Consider the following 16,775-nt stretch of genomic DNA (forward strand, 5'->3'; position numbering starts at 1 on the left):
TATTTTTTTAAGTGCGATTTTTCTTAGGTGGGTGGTGGTACCCTTCCCCAAAATAGTTATAAACCATCCCAGGACCTATTAGAAGTTACATTGTAAAGAAGAACCATATCTGTTCAGCGGTTAGCAAGATCCTTCGGTACACACACAAAAACACACATAAAGACACGCACAGTTCCTGTTACTTTATTATAAGGATACCTGCTGTGAAAATTAAATTTTCCTCAAAAATGGGACGGATATTTTTCATAAAAGATAGCTTCAAAATCTGCAATTACCCCACCCTTTAACGAAAATTTAATTTCTCTTTTCCAATCCCTATGTAAAAGTATCAGGATATCTGTCCGTACTGAAGGTTCTCGCAAACCGCTGAACACTGGGCAGATATGGTTCTCCTTTATAGTAAAGCTTCTTTTTTTGTGGAAGGGTAAAAAGTAAAGTTTTTATCCATCCTCTAATATAAATTGGAATCCCCCCTTGGGAGTGATTTTAATATTATGAAATATTAATTAATTACAACTCAATATAAAGTTTTCTCCCTGTAGTACAAAGTCACAAATGTTATGAAACAAGATATTATACAAGTTGTAAATAATATAAGATGTAATATCCTTGTAATAAAGTAACAGAATGTTTGTCTGTACCGAAGGATCTCGCTAACCGCTGAACCGATCGGGTTCTCTTTAACAGGGTAGCTTCTCATAGGTCCCGAGAAGGTTTATAACTTTTGGGGGGAAGTAACCACCACCCTCCCAAGAAAATCACAAATAAATCGTAATTTTTTTACGTAGAGAACGCAAAATAGACAATAATTATAGATATTTGAAATAAAAAACAAAAATTGAAAGTGCCACTAGAGGCCTCTAGGGTCGTAGCCGCAAGTCCTATTATATAAAGTTGTAGGGATGTTTTGTGGCTTAAGATTTCAATAACTACTGAATCGATTGGTTTCTACACTTTATGTAACCTTTACATTTTCCTGTGATGGTTTCATGCTAGTCCACCATCAATACCGCATCCTCTCCCGTATTACTGGATAAACGATCTGACTTAACAATAAATGATTTTATTTTGAGATTTATGTTTTTGGATGGTTTTAATCTATTTTTCTAGCTCCTCTCTGCCGCTTCGAATACAGAGCCCTGAGATGCTAGTGGCGTTACCGATAGTACTAATATATTTCTTCAATTCATAAGTAATAATTAAATATTATTTCTCAATTAGTTTTGTAACTTATATTGGTAATACCAAAGAAATGATCAAATTAATTAGATTTCTAACAAATATCAAGAGCAACATAATCTCTTTTTTTAATTGTTGAAACAGACAGACATACAGACACGCCCTATTTTTAAAGAAACCTTAGAATTTCGTGGCAACGCTTCTTAATAAGCGATTCTTTGTTTTTTTCACATTAGCTTTTCTCCTATTGCTAGCCACTGTGGGGGGCTCTATCCCTGCGGGGCCAATTTACCAACCCAGTGGGGCAATCACCTAAACAACATAACCTAACATAATCTGAAATAACCTATCAAAAGCCATTTTAAAAATACGACGAATCGCCCCTTAAGAGGCGTTGCCACGAAAGGGACTATTTTCGAAACTTTGTTTCTATTAGAGCTTTACAGGAGTTAAAATTCCATTGAAATTCAATTATAAAAAGTAGTAGGTTTTTAACAGCAAAGCTTTTCTATAACTAGGGTTGGTCCGTCCACAAGTCCGTACGCAACGGATAGCTTATTTCGTTAATTTAGGTAGGTTATAGTTGTCCTATCGATTTCAAACTTTGCATGATGATTCCATAGTAACTAGATAGGTTTTAGAAAGCGTAGCAACTATATAATAGTTAACAGAATGTCCGTACGTCCATTTTAAACATGTTGATTTTTTACTTTTTAACAAAATAAATTTTATGAGATATAATTACCCGATTTATCTGATTTTTGGAGTGTTGATTTATATTACAATAGGGCACAATATTATAAGCGAAGCAACTCGATAATCAAGTCATAAAAATGTCAGTATGTCCCTAAACCGTATTCTAAATTTTAGAAGTTTTGCAACAAATTTACGTATAATTTTGTCAAAACTTATATATATATATATATTTGTATATTCATACTCTACAAGAATTAATGTTCGTCTGTCATACCGTTTCAGAGCTTTGCTTTTATGGATGTTGTCATCCTTGTTTTTGTATGAAGCAACATGAATTCTCCATTTCAGAGAAGCTTCACATAATTCTTGGAATGGTTTTAGGCTATTCTCTTTTTTAAGGTTTTAGTCATGGGATGTTTTTTGGCTATTTTTCGCCTCTTTCTCTACTCTTTCGAATATAAAGTTCCAATATGCTTGGGGCGCATCCGCTAGCAATATACATATAGTAATTTAATCTTTGAAGATAACTTAAATTTTCTGTAATTTTCTATGCATGCCTATTTATTAGAGTTAATAATTATGGTTTTGATGGTTCAAAGCCATATTATATTATGACATGGATGTTGTACCAGAATTTTATGTACTATTTAATAAAGTGACACTCGCAGCTGGCTAAAATAACGATATACTAGTCCACTACTTTTACCGCATCCCATCACTTATTACTGGATAAACTAACTGAACAATAAATGAGGTCCATACTAGCAACCTAAATTGACAACAAATTATTCCCCTGTCAATATATCCACGTATTCTATATCCATTGTTTTTGATGGTTCCAACCCGCAGCAGTTTAACTTAATTCAATATCCTCATGGCTTTAACTATCACATTATAAATAATCGATAGCATCTAGATTCTCAGCATTGAAATGAGTAAGAAGGGGACAGAAAATAGCTTAAAACCGCGATAAGGACTGAATCTGTAGAATAGCCTAAAACCTTCCTTAGGAGCATTGTGAACCCATACTAATAATAAGAATTGGATTAGTTCAGTAATTATTGAAAAATTATACTTAAGACAAATAAACTATCTAAAAGAACATAAATAGTTTTAAGATTTATATCTAAATAAAGTAACAGGATGTTTGTCTGTATCGAAGGATCTCATTAACCACTGAAGCTATATGGTTCTAGGAAGGTAGTCATGGGAAGGTTTATAACTTTTTTGGAGGAGGGTACCACCACCCTCTCAAGTAAAATCGCAAAAATGATTACCCCAAAAAAAAAATTTTAAAACTAAATCCCCTTTTCCACAGTTTTTTTTCATTTTTCTTTTCAAATCTAAATTAATGAATTTGGTTATAAAATTCAACTTCCCCCTCAAGTGCCCCTAGAGGGGCGTGGCTGCTAGTATTAAATAAATAACTATCCTATCAGTATGGCTACGATACCGATTATTAACCAATTTTTATAGTAAAAGATATCCATATTGTTTTAGCCGTTAGCAAGATCTTTCGGTACAAACACACTCACACAGGTCTTGTTACGTTGATATAAAAAATCTACCAATACATTCTCCAAATATCCATCTATCTATATGTTTAGGTATAAACGGAGGCGTCCTGCGGTTGAGCCCAACTCAACTTCTGAAATTCAACAACAATTCAAAGGAGGTAAATACATTATACAATTTATCAATATATACAAAAAAAATTATCTTGAAGGATAGGTATTCCTTTAAACTAAAAATAGTGCCAAAAAACTATTGAACTCCCCAACCCCCCCTTATTACAAATTGAAATGTTTAATTTCTTGAGTTTAATTAAATGCTATAATAATGTCAAAAGTACACAAATTATAAAAAAAAATAAAATGAGGGTAACCTAAATGATTTTTCTCGTATTCATTCGAATCCGGTGGATAAGAACCGGTTCTCATCCATGCGAAAAAACTATGTCTAGCATCGTATTATATCCAGCTTTCTACGAATATAAAAATGTACAATCATAAGTTTAAAACCAGTTTTTTAAGCCGTGCCTTCGGCACCTCGGGGCTAAAAAACTGGTTTTAATCTTATAGCGGAAAGCTGTTTATAATACGATGCTAGAAATTTAATATTGCGTTCAAGACTCTACGTTAAAAAAAATTATTTTTTGTGATTTCTCTTTGGGAGGGTGGTGGTACCCTCCCTCCAAATAGTTATAAATCTTTCCGGGACCTATGAGATGCTACCCTGTTCAGGAGAATCTGATCGGTGCAGTGTTTAGCGAGATCCTTCGGTACAAACATACAAATACACAGACAAACAAACAGATAGACATTCTAATACTTTATTATAAGGATAGATAAAAGTAACATGATGTCTCTGTGTGTCAGACTGTCTGTGTGTAATGAAAGCTCTCGTTAACAATACCCAGTGATGTTTGACCCTTATTCAATTTTGTTAATATTTTTTTTTAGAATGGGAAAATGTAAAAGTTTTAAAATTGATTGATAAGATAGAGAAACGCGGCATCGGCGCAAAATCTCAAAACTAATTAAAACTTTTGTTGTTATCTGAACCGGGAGGCAGGGAGATGCCAATCCCATTATAACCATTAGAGTTTTTCAGGGAAGGAGGGGACATTGGGCTGGTTTTTTTGGCTCAAGAACTTTGGGGACTGTTATTGAATTTTGATTAGTTGGTTAATATGGTTTAGTGTCCAAACGTTTCAACCACTAACCTATAATTGGGTAATTTTGTGTATCATCATTGGGACACATTACAAACTGTCCCAATTTTGTATAACTTTTGCGGAACATGTCCTAGTTACGTCATATTTTTCTTTCCCGAAAAAGAGAAGGGGGGAAGAAAATCTCTTCAAAAGAGATGGGGAAAACCCCCTTTTCTCCCATCTCTTTTTTCTTCCCCCCTTCCCTTTTTTTTCTTTCCTCTTTCCCTTTTTCGGGAAAGAAAAATATGACGTAACTGGGACTTGTTCCGCAAAAGTTATACAAAATTGGGACAGTTTGTAATGTGTCATCATTGGGGATGTACATCAATTTATCGGCCATTATCTTGTACCTTTAAATCCCTAACAGTTTTTGTCCTTCCGTAAGACATCGCTAATCACTAGACCGAGATATTCTCCGTTGTAGGAAAGCTTCATTTAGCTCCCTTGATAGTTTATTGGTTACTAGCGGCTAAGCAACAAGAGGCCTCTAGGGGCACTTGAGGAGGGGGGAGTCGAATTTGATAATCCAATTTCTTATTTTAGATTTTAAAAGAAAAAAGTAAAAAAAAACCTTCTTTTTTTGGGGGGGGGGGTATTTTTCATTTTTTGGGGGGGTTGGGGGTGTCCCACCCCCCTAGAAAATAGTTATAAACCTTCCCGGGACCTATGAGAAGCTACCCTGTTAGGGAAAACCTGATCGGTTCAGCGATCGGTTTGGTACAAACAGACACACAGACAAACAGGCATCCTGTTACTTTAGTATAAAGGATTTACAAAAATAAGAGGGGAAGGGGAGCGATCAGTGCCGATAGGAAATTTGAGGGAAAGCACAATCCAAGAAAAAAAACCAGGGAGGGAGGGGACATTGGGCTGGTTATTTCACTAGTCCCCAAAGTTTTATAATAACGTTTTTGTTGGCTTGACAACTTTGGAGACATTTATTGATTTTTGATTTATTAGTTCATTAGGTTAAATGTCCAAATGTTTCAACCAATAAATGTAGCCTACAGAAGGGGTAATTTTGTGGATCATCACTGGTGATGTACATCAATATATAGACCATTGTCTTATCCCTTTAGAACCCTGGAAAAAGAACAATAAACTATGATGCGAGTAAATTAGAAACTAATTTATTTGTTTATATTCAATTATGTCACTTCTCTTACCAACCTTGGGACTTTCCCTAAAAAAGTTACTGGACTACAAAGCCCCATTATATCTATTATATCGCCTATTCCAAGACCTGAAGGGATAAGACAATGGCCGATAAATTGACGTACATCCTCAATGACGATTCACAAAATTACCCCTTATGTAGTTTACAATTTGTGGTTGAAACTTTTGGACTATTGAAAAATAATATATTGGGATTATAGTGACTTTTGGGGTCAGAATCGTTTTTAGTTTAATACCTCATCCCTGCATTCCATTCCCACGTGTTTTCAAGTCAGGGAAAGGGGGGGGGGGGGTGACGAAAGTGTGATTCACTGGGTACTTGGAGGGAACTAAACTATATCTTATGTATAGACAGTAATGAGAGAGTAACGTTGGTGTAAAATAAACCATTAAGACTCATGAATGAATGTTCCAGTGTTATTCAAAACCGATTATTATCCGCTGGATTAGAACCGGTTCTCAGCCATACTGAAAAATCATGCATAGCATCGTATTACAGACAGTTTTCCACGAAAATTAAAATAGAAATGATAAGATTAATAACAGTTTTGTTAGCACAGGCATTTGGCCCTTTCGGCAAATAAAATTGTTTTTAATCCTAAAATTGAGGGGTGAGGGGTGGTAATTTTTAGGGGGGGGGGTATATACTGAAAAAGCACAACCTACACTCACTTATCGAGATCTTAAAGAGTAAACAAACAGACGGATGAACAGATAGACATCATTCTCCTTTGTATAATAAATTATACCCAATTTTCCTTATCATCAAATTTGCATTTATTATTTATCTAGAACTTTGTTTGCACTGCTGTGAAGAAATAACAAAAGAAAATATTTTATCATCCAGGTAACATTTTATATACACAAGGATAACAACATCCATAAAAGCGAAGCATAATGGAAGTACAGACATTCTAATAATTTATATAGAGTTGCTAGGATTTCTAAACAACAAAAGCTCGGAAACGATAATTCTAACCTATTTAAATTAAGGAAAATAGCTAACCGTTTCGGACGGACGGACCAAAACGCCCTCTTAATGTTAAGTAGGTGTGACTTTTTTACTTGATTTCCCCTTCGCCTGCATTAGAGGGGTGTCAAAGCGGGTGTAGGAAGTTGAACCCCCCACTTTATATTGCCAGGGGGTGAATAATAGAATATATCTATTACTTTTAAAATGGTCAATCAAACACAATAATCTGTTCAACTTCAATTTGAATTTCTCGCATATTATATGGATGAGATTAAAAACCAGCAGGGTTCGGAAGCCGCGCCTCAGCCGCGCATAAGCCTCAGTTTTAAACCTGCTTGTGAGCATAAAAAAAATTTCAGAAAGAAGGATTGTCAGCTAAACAACAGTTTTATACATCCAGCTGAATTTTATAGTGATAACATGAAGATTTCATTGAGGCTTACACGCGGCTTACGCGCGGCTTCCGATCCCTGAAAACCAGCCTATATTACCAAAATATGTAAACTTTCTAACGAATCTAATAGGCTAATAAAGGAATTGACTATCTAGACAGTCTCTAGATCTATTTATTATATGTATTTCAAAGTTTAATTAAATAATTATTTCCATGCCATACTAGAAGCTTACTATATTATTAGTAACGAAGCTACACTATATTTCACTTTGTCCGTCCGTAACGCTATGGGGGTAATAGGATTTACTCAGCTGCTATTAAAGCTAGAACTCAGATTTTTCTTGTCAACGTTCCTATCATTATAGAGCATAAAATTGTATAGTTCTTAATATAATATAATAGTTATAAAGATATATTTTTTTGTTTCTATTGATATATTAATTACTAACGTTTTATGTTTTTTTTGTGTTTTTCCCTTTTTCGTAAATGTAATTATTATCCTAATTTATATTATATTCTCTCGGTTTCTTCCATAGAGAGGAAAAGGTTTCATGAAAAAACATTAACATTAATACTTGTAGAGTGTAATTAAATGCCTCTAGAGGCCCCTGGGTTATTTTATGGAATTTGGGGAATCAATCTGAATTTTTTAATTCAAAAAAGAAAAAAAAACAAAGAGATTAAAAGTTTAAAATACCCCCAAAATATATTACTTGAAACTAATGGGTAGGTTGATTTTGATGACCCAATCATTTGCATTTTAGTTTTTTTTTAAATGTGAAGAAAAAAAATTGGGAGAGGGAATTAGTCGTTTACTCCCCTCTTTTTATTTTTTTTTTTTTTGGGTGAATGAAAAAAAATAGCTTTAGAAACCATTACAGGACCAGTAGGTATAATCAGTTCCGTGGTTACTGAGATCTTAGGCTTCAAACAGACGGACATCGTTTTACTTCGTATTATAGTTAATTGCAATTGTCAAAATTTTAAACATATTCGTACTTTTTAAAATGAGTTTAGAGGTTTACAACTTTTATTCAGAAAAAAATTCCTTTTTCTTGTTTTCTTCTGTAATAAATTAGTCATTAATAATTAAATTATCTACATTTACAAATAAAAGAATGAATAAATAGACTTGATATTATCTTTCATACTAGCGGCTACGCCCCCAAGAGAAGGGCGTAGTTGAATTCAATAACCCAATTTTTAAAAGCGAAGCTTTTCTTTAATTAGGTCGGTCCGTCCGTCCTTCCGTACGTCTGGAACGGATAATTTAGGCATGTTAGAATTAAACTATCGATTTCAAACTTTGCATGGTGATTCCTGTAGTAGTTAGATACGATTTAGAAAGCATAGCAACTCTATAATTGTAACCAAAATGTCCATACGTCCATTCTAAACATGTTGATTTTTAACTTTTTAACAACAAATTTTTATGTGATAAAATAATCCGATTGATTTAATTTTTTTAATACTGATTCCGAGGACAACAAAGTACAAAGTAGAGGTGAATATTTCTACTATTGCGTAGGTCTGGAAGGCTAGGGCCTCCCGCAGGGGGTAAGGAATGGTTTTAATCTTATAATTGTACATTCTATATCCGCGGAAAGCTGTTTATAATACGATGCTAGACATAGTTTTTCGTATGGATGAGAACCGTTCCTATCCACCGGATTCGAATAAATACGAGAATAACTATTCTACTGTTTTCCCTGTTTTTAAAGGAAAATATAGGAAAAATAATCATTTTGGCGGATTTTTTCCCTTTATCCCTGTAGTCAATTAATTTCTATTTGTTAATACCTTTTCTTATTAAATTTGTAAAAACGAGACTCAACAGTGCATATAAAGTTACCAATAAACATTGACAATGTTTTACATTAAAATAAAATCATTACTTTTGTAGATTTAAAGTTTAAAATTAATAGTTTTTTTGAAGACATAATAAAAGCACACAAGATTTTAAGTTAACTCATGAAAGAACTTGCTTATGAAATTATAAGAAGCCAGCAAGCATATACTGTTATGGAAAAGCTTCGCTTTTAAAAACTTGGCATACAATACAATTTTTATCTTACCTTTTACCAAAGAATTCTGGATCAAAAGAAAAATTTATCTTGGCTTGACAGCCGCCTTTAAACCTATTCCGGGGAGGGAACTGCTAAATATCATCGCGTGGGGAGGGGGTCAATATTGAAATCTATAAGAGATATCAAGAGAAATTAAATGGCTAAGTTGATCGAGGTATACGGTATAACCAACAAGTAAAATAAATCTTAAATAATATTTGGGGGGCAAATGGAGAGGTCGTATATTTTACTATATGTTAGGTGCGGTTGTCGCACTTTGGATGGTAGTAAAAATGTTGCATATACCACAAATGTAGAAGAAATATAATACTAATCCAAAGAAAGGTTTTTTCAAATATGCTATATACCAACAGATAATCCATACCAAAAATAGTTTAGTCAGAATGGTACTTTTAGCTCAGAAGTAATTCTTATATAAAGGTAAAAGAATGTTTTTAAAATTGATGGGTTTTATTCCAAAAACTGTATTAAATGCTATGTTAAATTCAAAACTACACAAATTGTTTTATTTTAGATGTTTTATTTTATTAAGTAAAGAAGAAGGTAAATTCTTAAAATAATGTAACAGGATGTGTGTTTGTTTGTCTGCCTGTTTGTCTGTACCGAAGGATCTCGCTAACCGCTGAACCGAACGGGTTCTCCTTAACAAGGTAGCTTCTCATAGGTCACGGGAAAATTTATAACTAATTTGGTGGAGGGTACCACCACCCTCCGAAAAGAATCCACAAAAAATCAAATTTTTTTTACTATTCTTGATTTTACGTAGAGAGTTCAACGCAACATATACATCATGGCAACATGAAATATAAAAAAAAAACATTTAAAGTGCCACTATAGGCTTCTAGGGGCGTAGCCGCTAGTGATATATTATTAAAGTTCTTATGGCATTAATTTTTTTCTAAAATGATCATAATTTATTTTTATCTTTGTAAAAGTAACATAATGTCTTTTTGTCTTACTGTTTGTCGGTACTGAAAGATCTCGTCGTACACCTCTGAAAGATATGGTTCTTCTTTACAGTAAAGCTACTCAATAGTCCAGAGAAGGTATATAAACAGAAGAATCGCAAACTTATTTTTCCATTAAACCAAACTTTGATCTTAAAAACTTGCTAGAAACAAACCTTGCAAGGCTCAAATAAGATCTACTAAGCATAACTTAACTTTTTAAACGCTTAATAAAAAAATAAAAAATTTGAAACAAGCAAACCTACATATAAAACTCAAATAGTATATATTATAAAAAGGCAAAAATTTGGCATTTTTCTTTATATTTGTAAGGGAAAGGGTTAGAAAGGAATATTGTTATATTGGTAAGTAGTGGCGTGCAAAGGGTATTGCCAGGGGAGTGCGTGAAGGAGAAAGTGTCATGTGTGACGTCATAAAAATCCATCTCTTTTTGGGAGGTTTGCTTTCCCACCTTTCCTCTCATCCTTCTTTTTAGACGTATTTTTTTGACGTCACACATGACACTTTCTCGAGTGAAGCACACCCGACAATTTCGTCTTTAGGAGGGTGTATTAAAGCACCCAAACAGTGCAGTGGGGTGTTTGATAAAATCACCCTTCATTCGTTGGATGAAGAACTTTTGGTATTTTTAAATCTAAACTTAAATTAAATATTGGTTTGTTGATGTTCAATGTACTAGTGCTAAAAATGTCCACCGTTAATGTCAACCTAAAGGAATAGACATCAATTTGAATTGATTAATTAATTAATTAATTCAAATTAAAATCAAATAACTTTTCTTTGCTGCTATTTTCAAAAAATATAAACCCTTATAAAATTAATTTTATAAGAACCAAAAAAATCATCTTAAAACAAGGATGACAACATCCATAAAAGTGAAGCCCTTAAACGGTAGGACAAACGAACATTAACACTTGTAGAGTGTCAGAACTAAATAAGCACAATACTAATGATAAGTCTAAACTAAAATTGTTAGTAAATTTGTTGAAAAACTGCTTAAATACGTGATACTGTTTAAGGACATACTTAAACTTTAAGGACTTGATTATAGAGATGCTTCGCTTATAACATTGTACCTTGTTGTAATAGGAATCAGTATCTGAAAAGTCAGAAGAATCGGATAATTCTAACATACAAAAAAGTAAAAAATCAGCATTTTTAAATGGACTTGTGGACTTTCTGATAATGATTATAGAGTTGCTGTGCTTTCTAAGTCTTACCTAACTGTTATAGGAATCATCATGCAAAGTTTGAAATCGATAGGACAATTCTAACCTGTTTAAATTAAGAGCTACCCTTTACGGACGGACCGACCCTAATTATAGAAAAGCTTCGCTTTTAAAAGAGATGAAATATAAAACTGTTCATTTACATAAGTATTTAGTTAAGAGTATCTTTTTGATAAATCAAAATTTATTTTTCTTTCATAGCCTAAATCTAGATTTATGCGAGGATTTAGAGAAATTTTTTTTTTTTTTGTAGGGGGACAAAGTGACTAAAAAATCAGCCACGTGACGTCATAAAAATGTGGGAAATTAAACCTCTAAAAAAAGATGGATAATCCCTCATTTTTAAGACGTCACGCGGCTGACTTTTGAGTCACTTTGTCCCCCTACTTTTTTAGCAGAGATCTTAAGGGATAAGACAATAAGGAAACGTTTTTGCTTAATAACCTATCCTCTAACTCCTATGACAATGCCTATAATCACCACTGACACGCTAATGTGTCAAAACTTCCCCCCTTATTGTTATTTGTTAATTGTGATAAACAAAATTACCCCTTTCATAGATTAAATTATTGGTAGACAGGTTCTTTACATAGATGCATGCAAGCGGTTCGCTAGTGGGTTGTAAAACCGGGGGGTGAAAAAAGGAAAATCTTTTTTATGGGTTGATGTCTACACCCTCCTACTGCACGGCACTGTATTTTGAAAAGGAGCATTTTGCAACAAAAAAAATCCATTAAACTATTCCTTTATCTATGATATATGGTAGTAGGCATATCAATTTAGATCCATTAGCAAAGATCTGAAGTGGAATAAAATCCAATAATGGATGGAGGGGGGGATGGTTGTTGAAAAGGAAGCAACACAAACATATAAATTTCTCAAGAACTCTAGACGTCATCTGAAAAAGTTAGGGAATATGGCTTCGGAACAAAAACTTTTTAAAAGCGAAGCTTTTTTATAATATGGTCGGTCCGTCCGTCTTAACGTTAATTTGGGCATGTTCTATCGATTTCAAACTTAGCATGATGATTCCTGTAGTAGTTATGTACGATTTTAAAAGCGTAGCAACTATATATTCATTTCTAGAATATCCGTATGTCCATTAAAACATGTTAATTTTTAACTTTTTTGCTTAAAAAAATTTATGTGAAATAATTATCTTATACATCTGATTTTAGAACATTGATTCCTAGACCAATAATGTACAATATTTAGGCGAAACATCAATTCAATTTTGAAAAGAGTTGATATAGAATTTTGGTTATTCTAATATGATATAATCTGCTTATAAAGTTTGACATTTGACAAGTGTTCACGTTCGTTTGTCCTTCCTACTGATTTTAGATGTTCATGTTGTTATCTTTGTTACATAAAGCTATAGGTAGGGACTGATGTGGAACATTGGAGTGAAAATCAGAGTTGTACCCAAAGTTTTATATGGCTCACAAACTTAATGTACTTTAATACTGTTTAATTGCAGTGTTTAAACTTTTCAACCAATAATTTAATTCACAAAATCTAATCATTTATCTTCTATAGTCTTATCCCTTTTTTGTGCTTTCCTACTTATGGATGTTGTCATCCTTGTTTTATTATTACTGATCTTATAAGACCTTTTTTAAAACTAAAATAATTAATATTTTTTATTTTTTTTAGATGTTCAGTTCTACAAGAGACAAATGTATAATATAGAGAAGAATTAGAGAGATATTTCTAAAGACTTTGTAAGACAATAACATCACAGTTCAGCTATAGCCAAGCCTACATATAAATTCTACTGTGACAATAATATAAAAATAACTATAAACATCATCTCCACAGAATCATATTTCTAAATGATATCGTTTTACAGCTGTATTATAATTATATTTTAAGAATACTACGGCATAATGTGTAAAAATAAAAAATGAAAATTAAATTGAGAAAAAAGAAACATTTAAAAAGAAAAGTTGAAATATCAAAATTATATTTTATATTATTAAACAAGTATTAAGCTTGCTAACATGGAACTCGTTTATTGGTCAGGAGTTTCATCCAGAAGAAGGGAAGGGGTTGAAGGGGGAAATCCTTTTTTTTTAGCTTGCTGCGTACTTTACTTTATTAGATGAAAATCTGGTTTAAGATCCAAGTAATGATATATCCATGTACCTAACACAAAAAAAAAATATTTTAGCCATCATATATTAATTGAACAAGCGGCATAACAATGATAAGATATTAGCGTTACTTAGTGTGACGTTTTATAGAACATGTCTAGCGTGTTCTATAAAAAAATGTATGGTAAAACCTATAAAAACTAGTGATATATTAATATTATTATTATAGTTATAACATTGATAGTTATCCCTATATATATAATCATATATGTTATATTATTTTTTTTGTAGCAAAGCAACTCTACAAGTCTTGGGTAAATTTAACTTTTTTCCAGTATGGCTTCGAAACCGATTAATATCCGCTGGATTAGAACCGGTACTCAGACATACTGAAAAATTATGTTTTACAGACAAATTTCCATGAATATTTTAAAAATCATAAATTAAACTTATGGTTTTAATCTTATTAATTTTTTATTTTAATATCCGCAGACAGCTTTCTATTATTGGATGCAATAAATAACTATTCTGCCCTTGTTACACTTACATAATCAAAAAGGAAAGCAAATGAAACAAGGGCGACTACGTCTAAAAGTAGCGAAGCTGTTTGAAATTTTTCCGGTCATTTTCTTATTGTACAACTAGAATATCCCAATATTTTGTTTTTGCAATAAAGGGTTAGTAAAGGGGAAGGGGGAGGAAATAGTGATGGGGAGGAGGAGAGAAGAGGAAGAAATAGAAGGTACTTTTAAAAATAATAATTTTACAAACCTTTTACATTACCATCAGAGAGAAGTAACATATAGAAAGACAGACTGACACAAACACATAAAGAATAGCTTCACAACAACATAAAAAGAAAATGATGATTCCTGGAACAAATGGTTAGTAAAATAGTCGAGAATAAAATAAAACCATAATAAGATACTTTGCTATTATTGGACGCAATTGTTCTTGTAATTTTTTTATGATGTAAGTAAAATATTGTGTTATTTTATTCATTAATTGTTTGTAAGAACCATTTAAACGTCCATAAGTAAAGATTTTAATTTAACTTTCTAAACTTAAAATTTTGCGCTAAAAAGAACCAATTATGTGCCTTCTAGTCCAAAGATCATCCAATAAAACGCTAGGATATAGAAAGCTGCAACGTAATTGGTTCCTTTTGGCGGCAATTTTTTGTTGTTGTAAATGTGCTTAATGTGCTAAGCATAGCTGCTCTAAAACTTTGTATGTCTATCAATGATTTAGTTTCAGTAATTTTTAGTAACAAAGTTACTCTATAATTGTCTGTGTTAATCAGTCGTTTGTTAAGTCATTCTGTATTGATTTTTATTAGAAGTGCATTCGCAATTTCTTTTATATTAGTGACGTTTTCCTATAATTTAAAAATGAATATCGTTTTTCTAGAAATCAAATAAGCAGCTGTAATATAGGACAATCTAATTTAAGTTTTAAAATTGGGTAAGTTTTAATTATAAATATAATATTTTTACTGATTTCAAATAAGTTTTCTTTATAGCTACTAAAAAGAGAAAATAAGCTTGAGACAAACAGATAGACATCCTTTTACTTTTTAATTTTCTATTTATAATTTTATTGTCTTTCCCCTCCTATTCAATTCAAAATACAAATGTATACATAACAGAGTTGGATTCTTAAAAAATAAAATCATAAATTTCGGCTCCCTTCGCATACTATCTTATCCCACCCCCTCCACGACCCTCTTTAGGTTCAATTGCCTTCCTAATTGAGATGACAACCTCACCTCCCCCCCTCCGCACAAAAAATAAAAAGCTTTGACCTTCTTGTTAGATAGATTTTAAAATGTTCATTAATTTTTTTTATGAATCCGACTAAGATATTGAAATACAATATAAACAATAAACAAATAGTTGAAATCATAAGATAAATAAACAGATTAACAGGGAGGGAGGGGACATTGACGGTTAATTACACTGGTACCCAAAGTTTTATAAATACGTTTGTTTTCTTATTTGTTGGTACCAAAACGATGAATACTTGTATTGAAAAGGGGTAATTTTGTTTATCATTATTTGGGATGTAAGTCGATTTATCATTACATTTTTAATTATATAGATTGATATTTCCCCGGTTCAAAATGTTTTCATCTTTGTTTTAGTAATAGATAATCATTTGTTTTTAAGAGATAATAAGAAAAATCTTTGTTCTAAAACCTGAAAATTCTGCCGTTTTCTTGATTTTCAAAATACAAAAATAACCAAAAATTTTATAGTACCAAAAAGAATGGCAACATTCATAAAAGCGAAGCATTAAAATCAAACTGTAGAACAAATGAACATGAAGAACACTTATAAAATGTCAAAACTCAATAGGTAGAATTTTAACTTATATATCTTATATGATTATAAACTTGTTAGAAATCGCTTGAATACATGATTCTGTTTAAGGCCATACTTACATTCTTAGGACTTTATTATAGAGAAGCTTTGCATAAACTATTGTACCTGTTTGTCCTTGGAATCATTAATACAAAAATTAGACGAATAGGATAATTATATCATACCAAAATTGTTGTAATTTACTTTCTGGCAATTTTTGTAGAGTTGCTACGCTTTCTAAGTCATCATTCTAAGTTTGTTTTTAATTGATAGGACAATTCTAACATGCATAAATTAACGAAAATAGCTAACCATGACGTATGGAAGTACAGGCGCTAATTATAGAAAATCTTCGCTATTGAAGAGGAAAATTTAATTAGGGATTTTAACGGATAAGACAATGGACGATAAATCAATATGCACTTCCAATTATGATAATCAATATCACCCATTCCTGTATCTAAAGATAATAATTATTGAAATGCTCTGCATATATATAAAACCATATTTTAAAAAAATATTTACAGTATAAGCATATTTTTTTCAAACACGTCAACTTCTTTTAATAATATGCATAGTACATAACTTTTTTATTATGAATTAATATCTTTTTTATAAAATTCTTATCTGTTTCTTTGATATTATTAATTCTTTTATATGTATGAAATTGCCAGTTTTTTTTAATTCAATAATTTTTCCCCCTATCTTTTCAATACCGAATCCGAAGGATTAGAACCAGTTCTCATCCATACTGAAAAATTAGGTCTAGCATCGTATTAAATCCAGTTTTCTACGAATATAAAAAAGCAAAATCATACTATTAAAACCAGCTGTTTTAGCCCGTGCCTTTGACATCACGGGGTTAACAAAAATGGTTTTAATCTTATAATTGTACATT

At 31.9% G+C, this 16,775-nt stretch overlaps 1 protein-coding gene across 1 annotated transcript in view; it reads left to right on the forward strand.

Annotated features, from left to right (window-relative positions):
- The window catches only part of LOC145330446 (neuropeptide F receptor-like), an 88,663-nt gene extending 75,241 nt beyond the window's left edge, over positions 1 to 13,422 (forward strand). The window contains exons 15-17 of the mRNA XM_080175080.1: positions 3,483 to 3,550; positions 6,560 to 6,614; positions 13,075 to 13,422. Of these exons, the coding sequence (XP_080031206.1) occupies positions 3,483 to 3,550; positions 6,560 to 6,614; positions 13,075 to 13,105 (154 nt within the window). The 3' untranslated portion in view covers positions 13,106 to 13,422. The remainder of the gene's footprint in view (positions 1 to 3,482; positions 3,551 to 6,559; positions 6,615 to 13,074) is intronic.
- The last annotated feature ends 3,353 nt before the right edge of the window (positions 13,423 to 16,775 follow it).

The sequence above is a fragment of the Acartia tonsa genome, chromosome 10 (genome assembly GCF_053477335.1).
Source record: "Acartia tonsa isolate MP-2025a chromosome 10, ASM5347733v1, whole genome shotgun sequence".
In the NCBI taxonomy this organism is placed as follows: Eukaryota; Metazoa; Arthropoda; class Copepoda; order Calanoida; family Acartiidae; genus Acartia; species Acartia tonsa.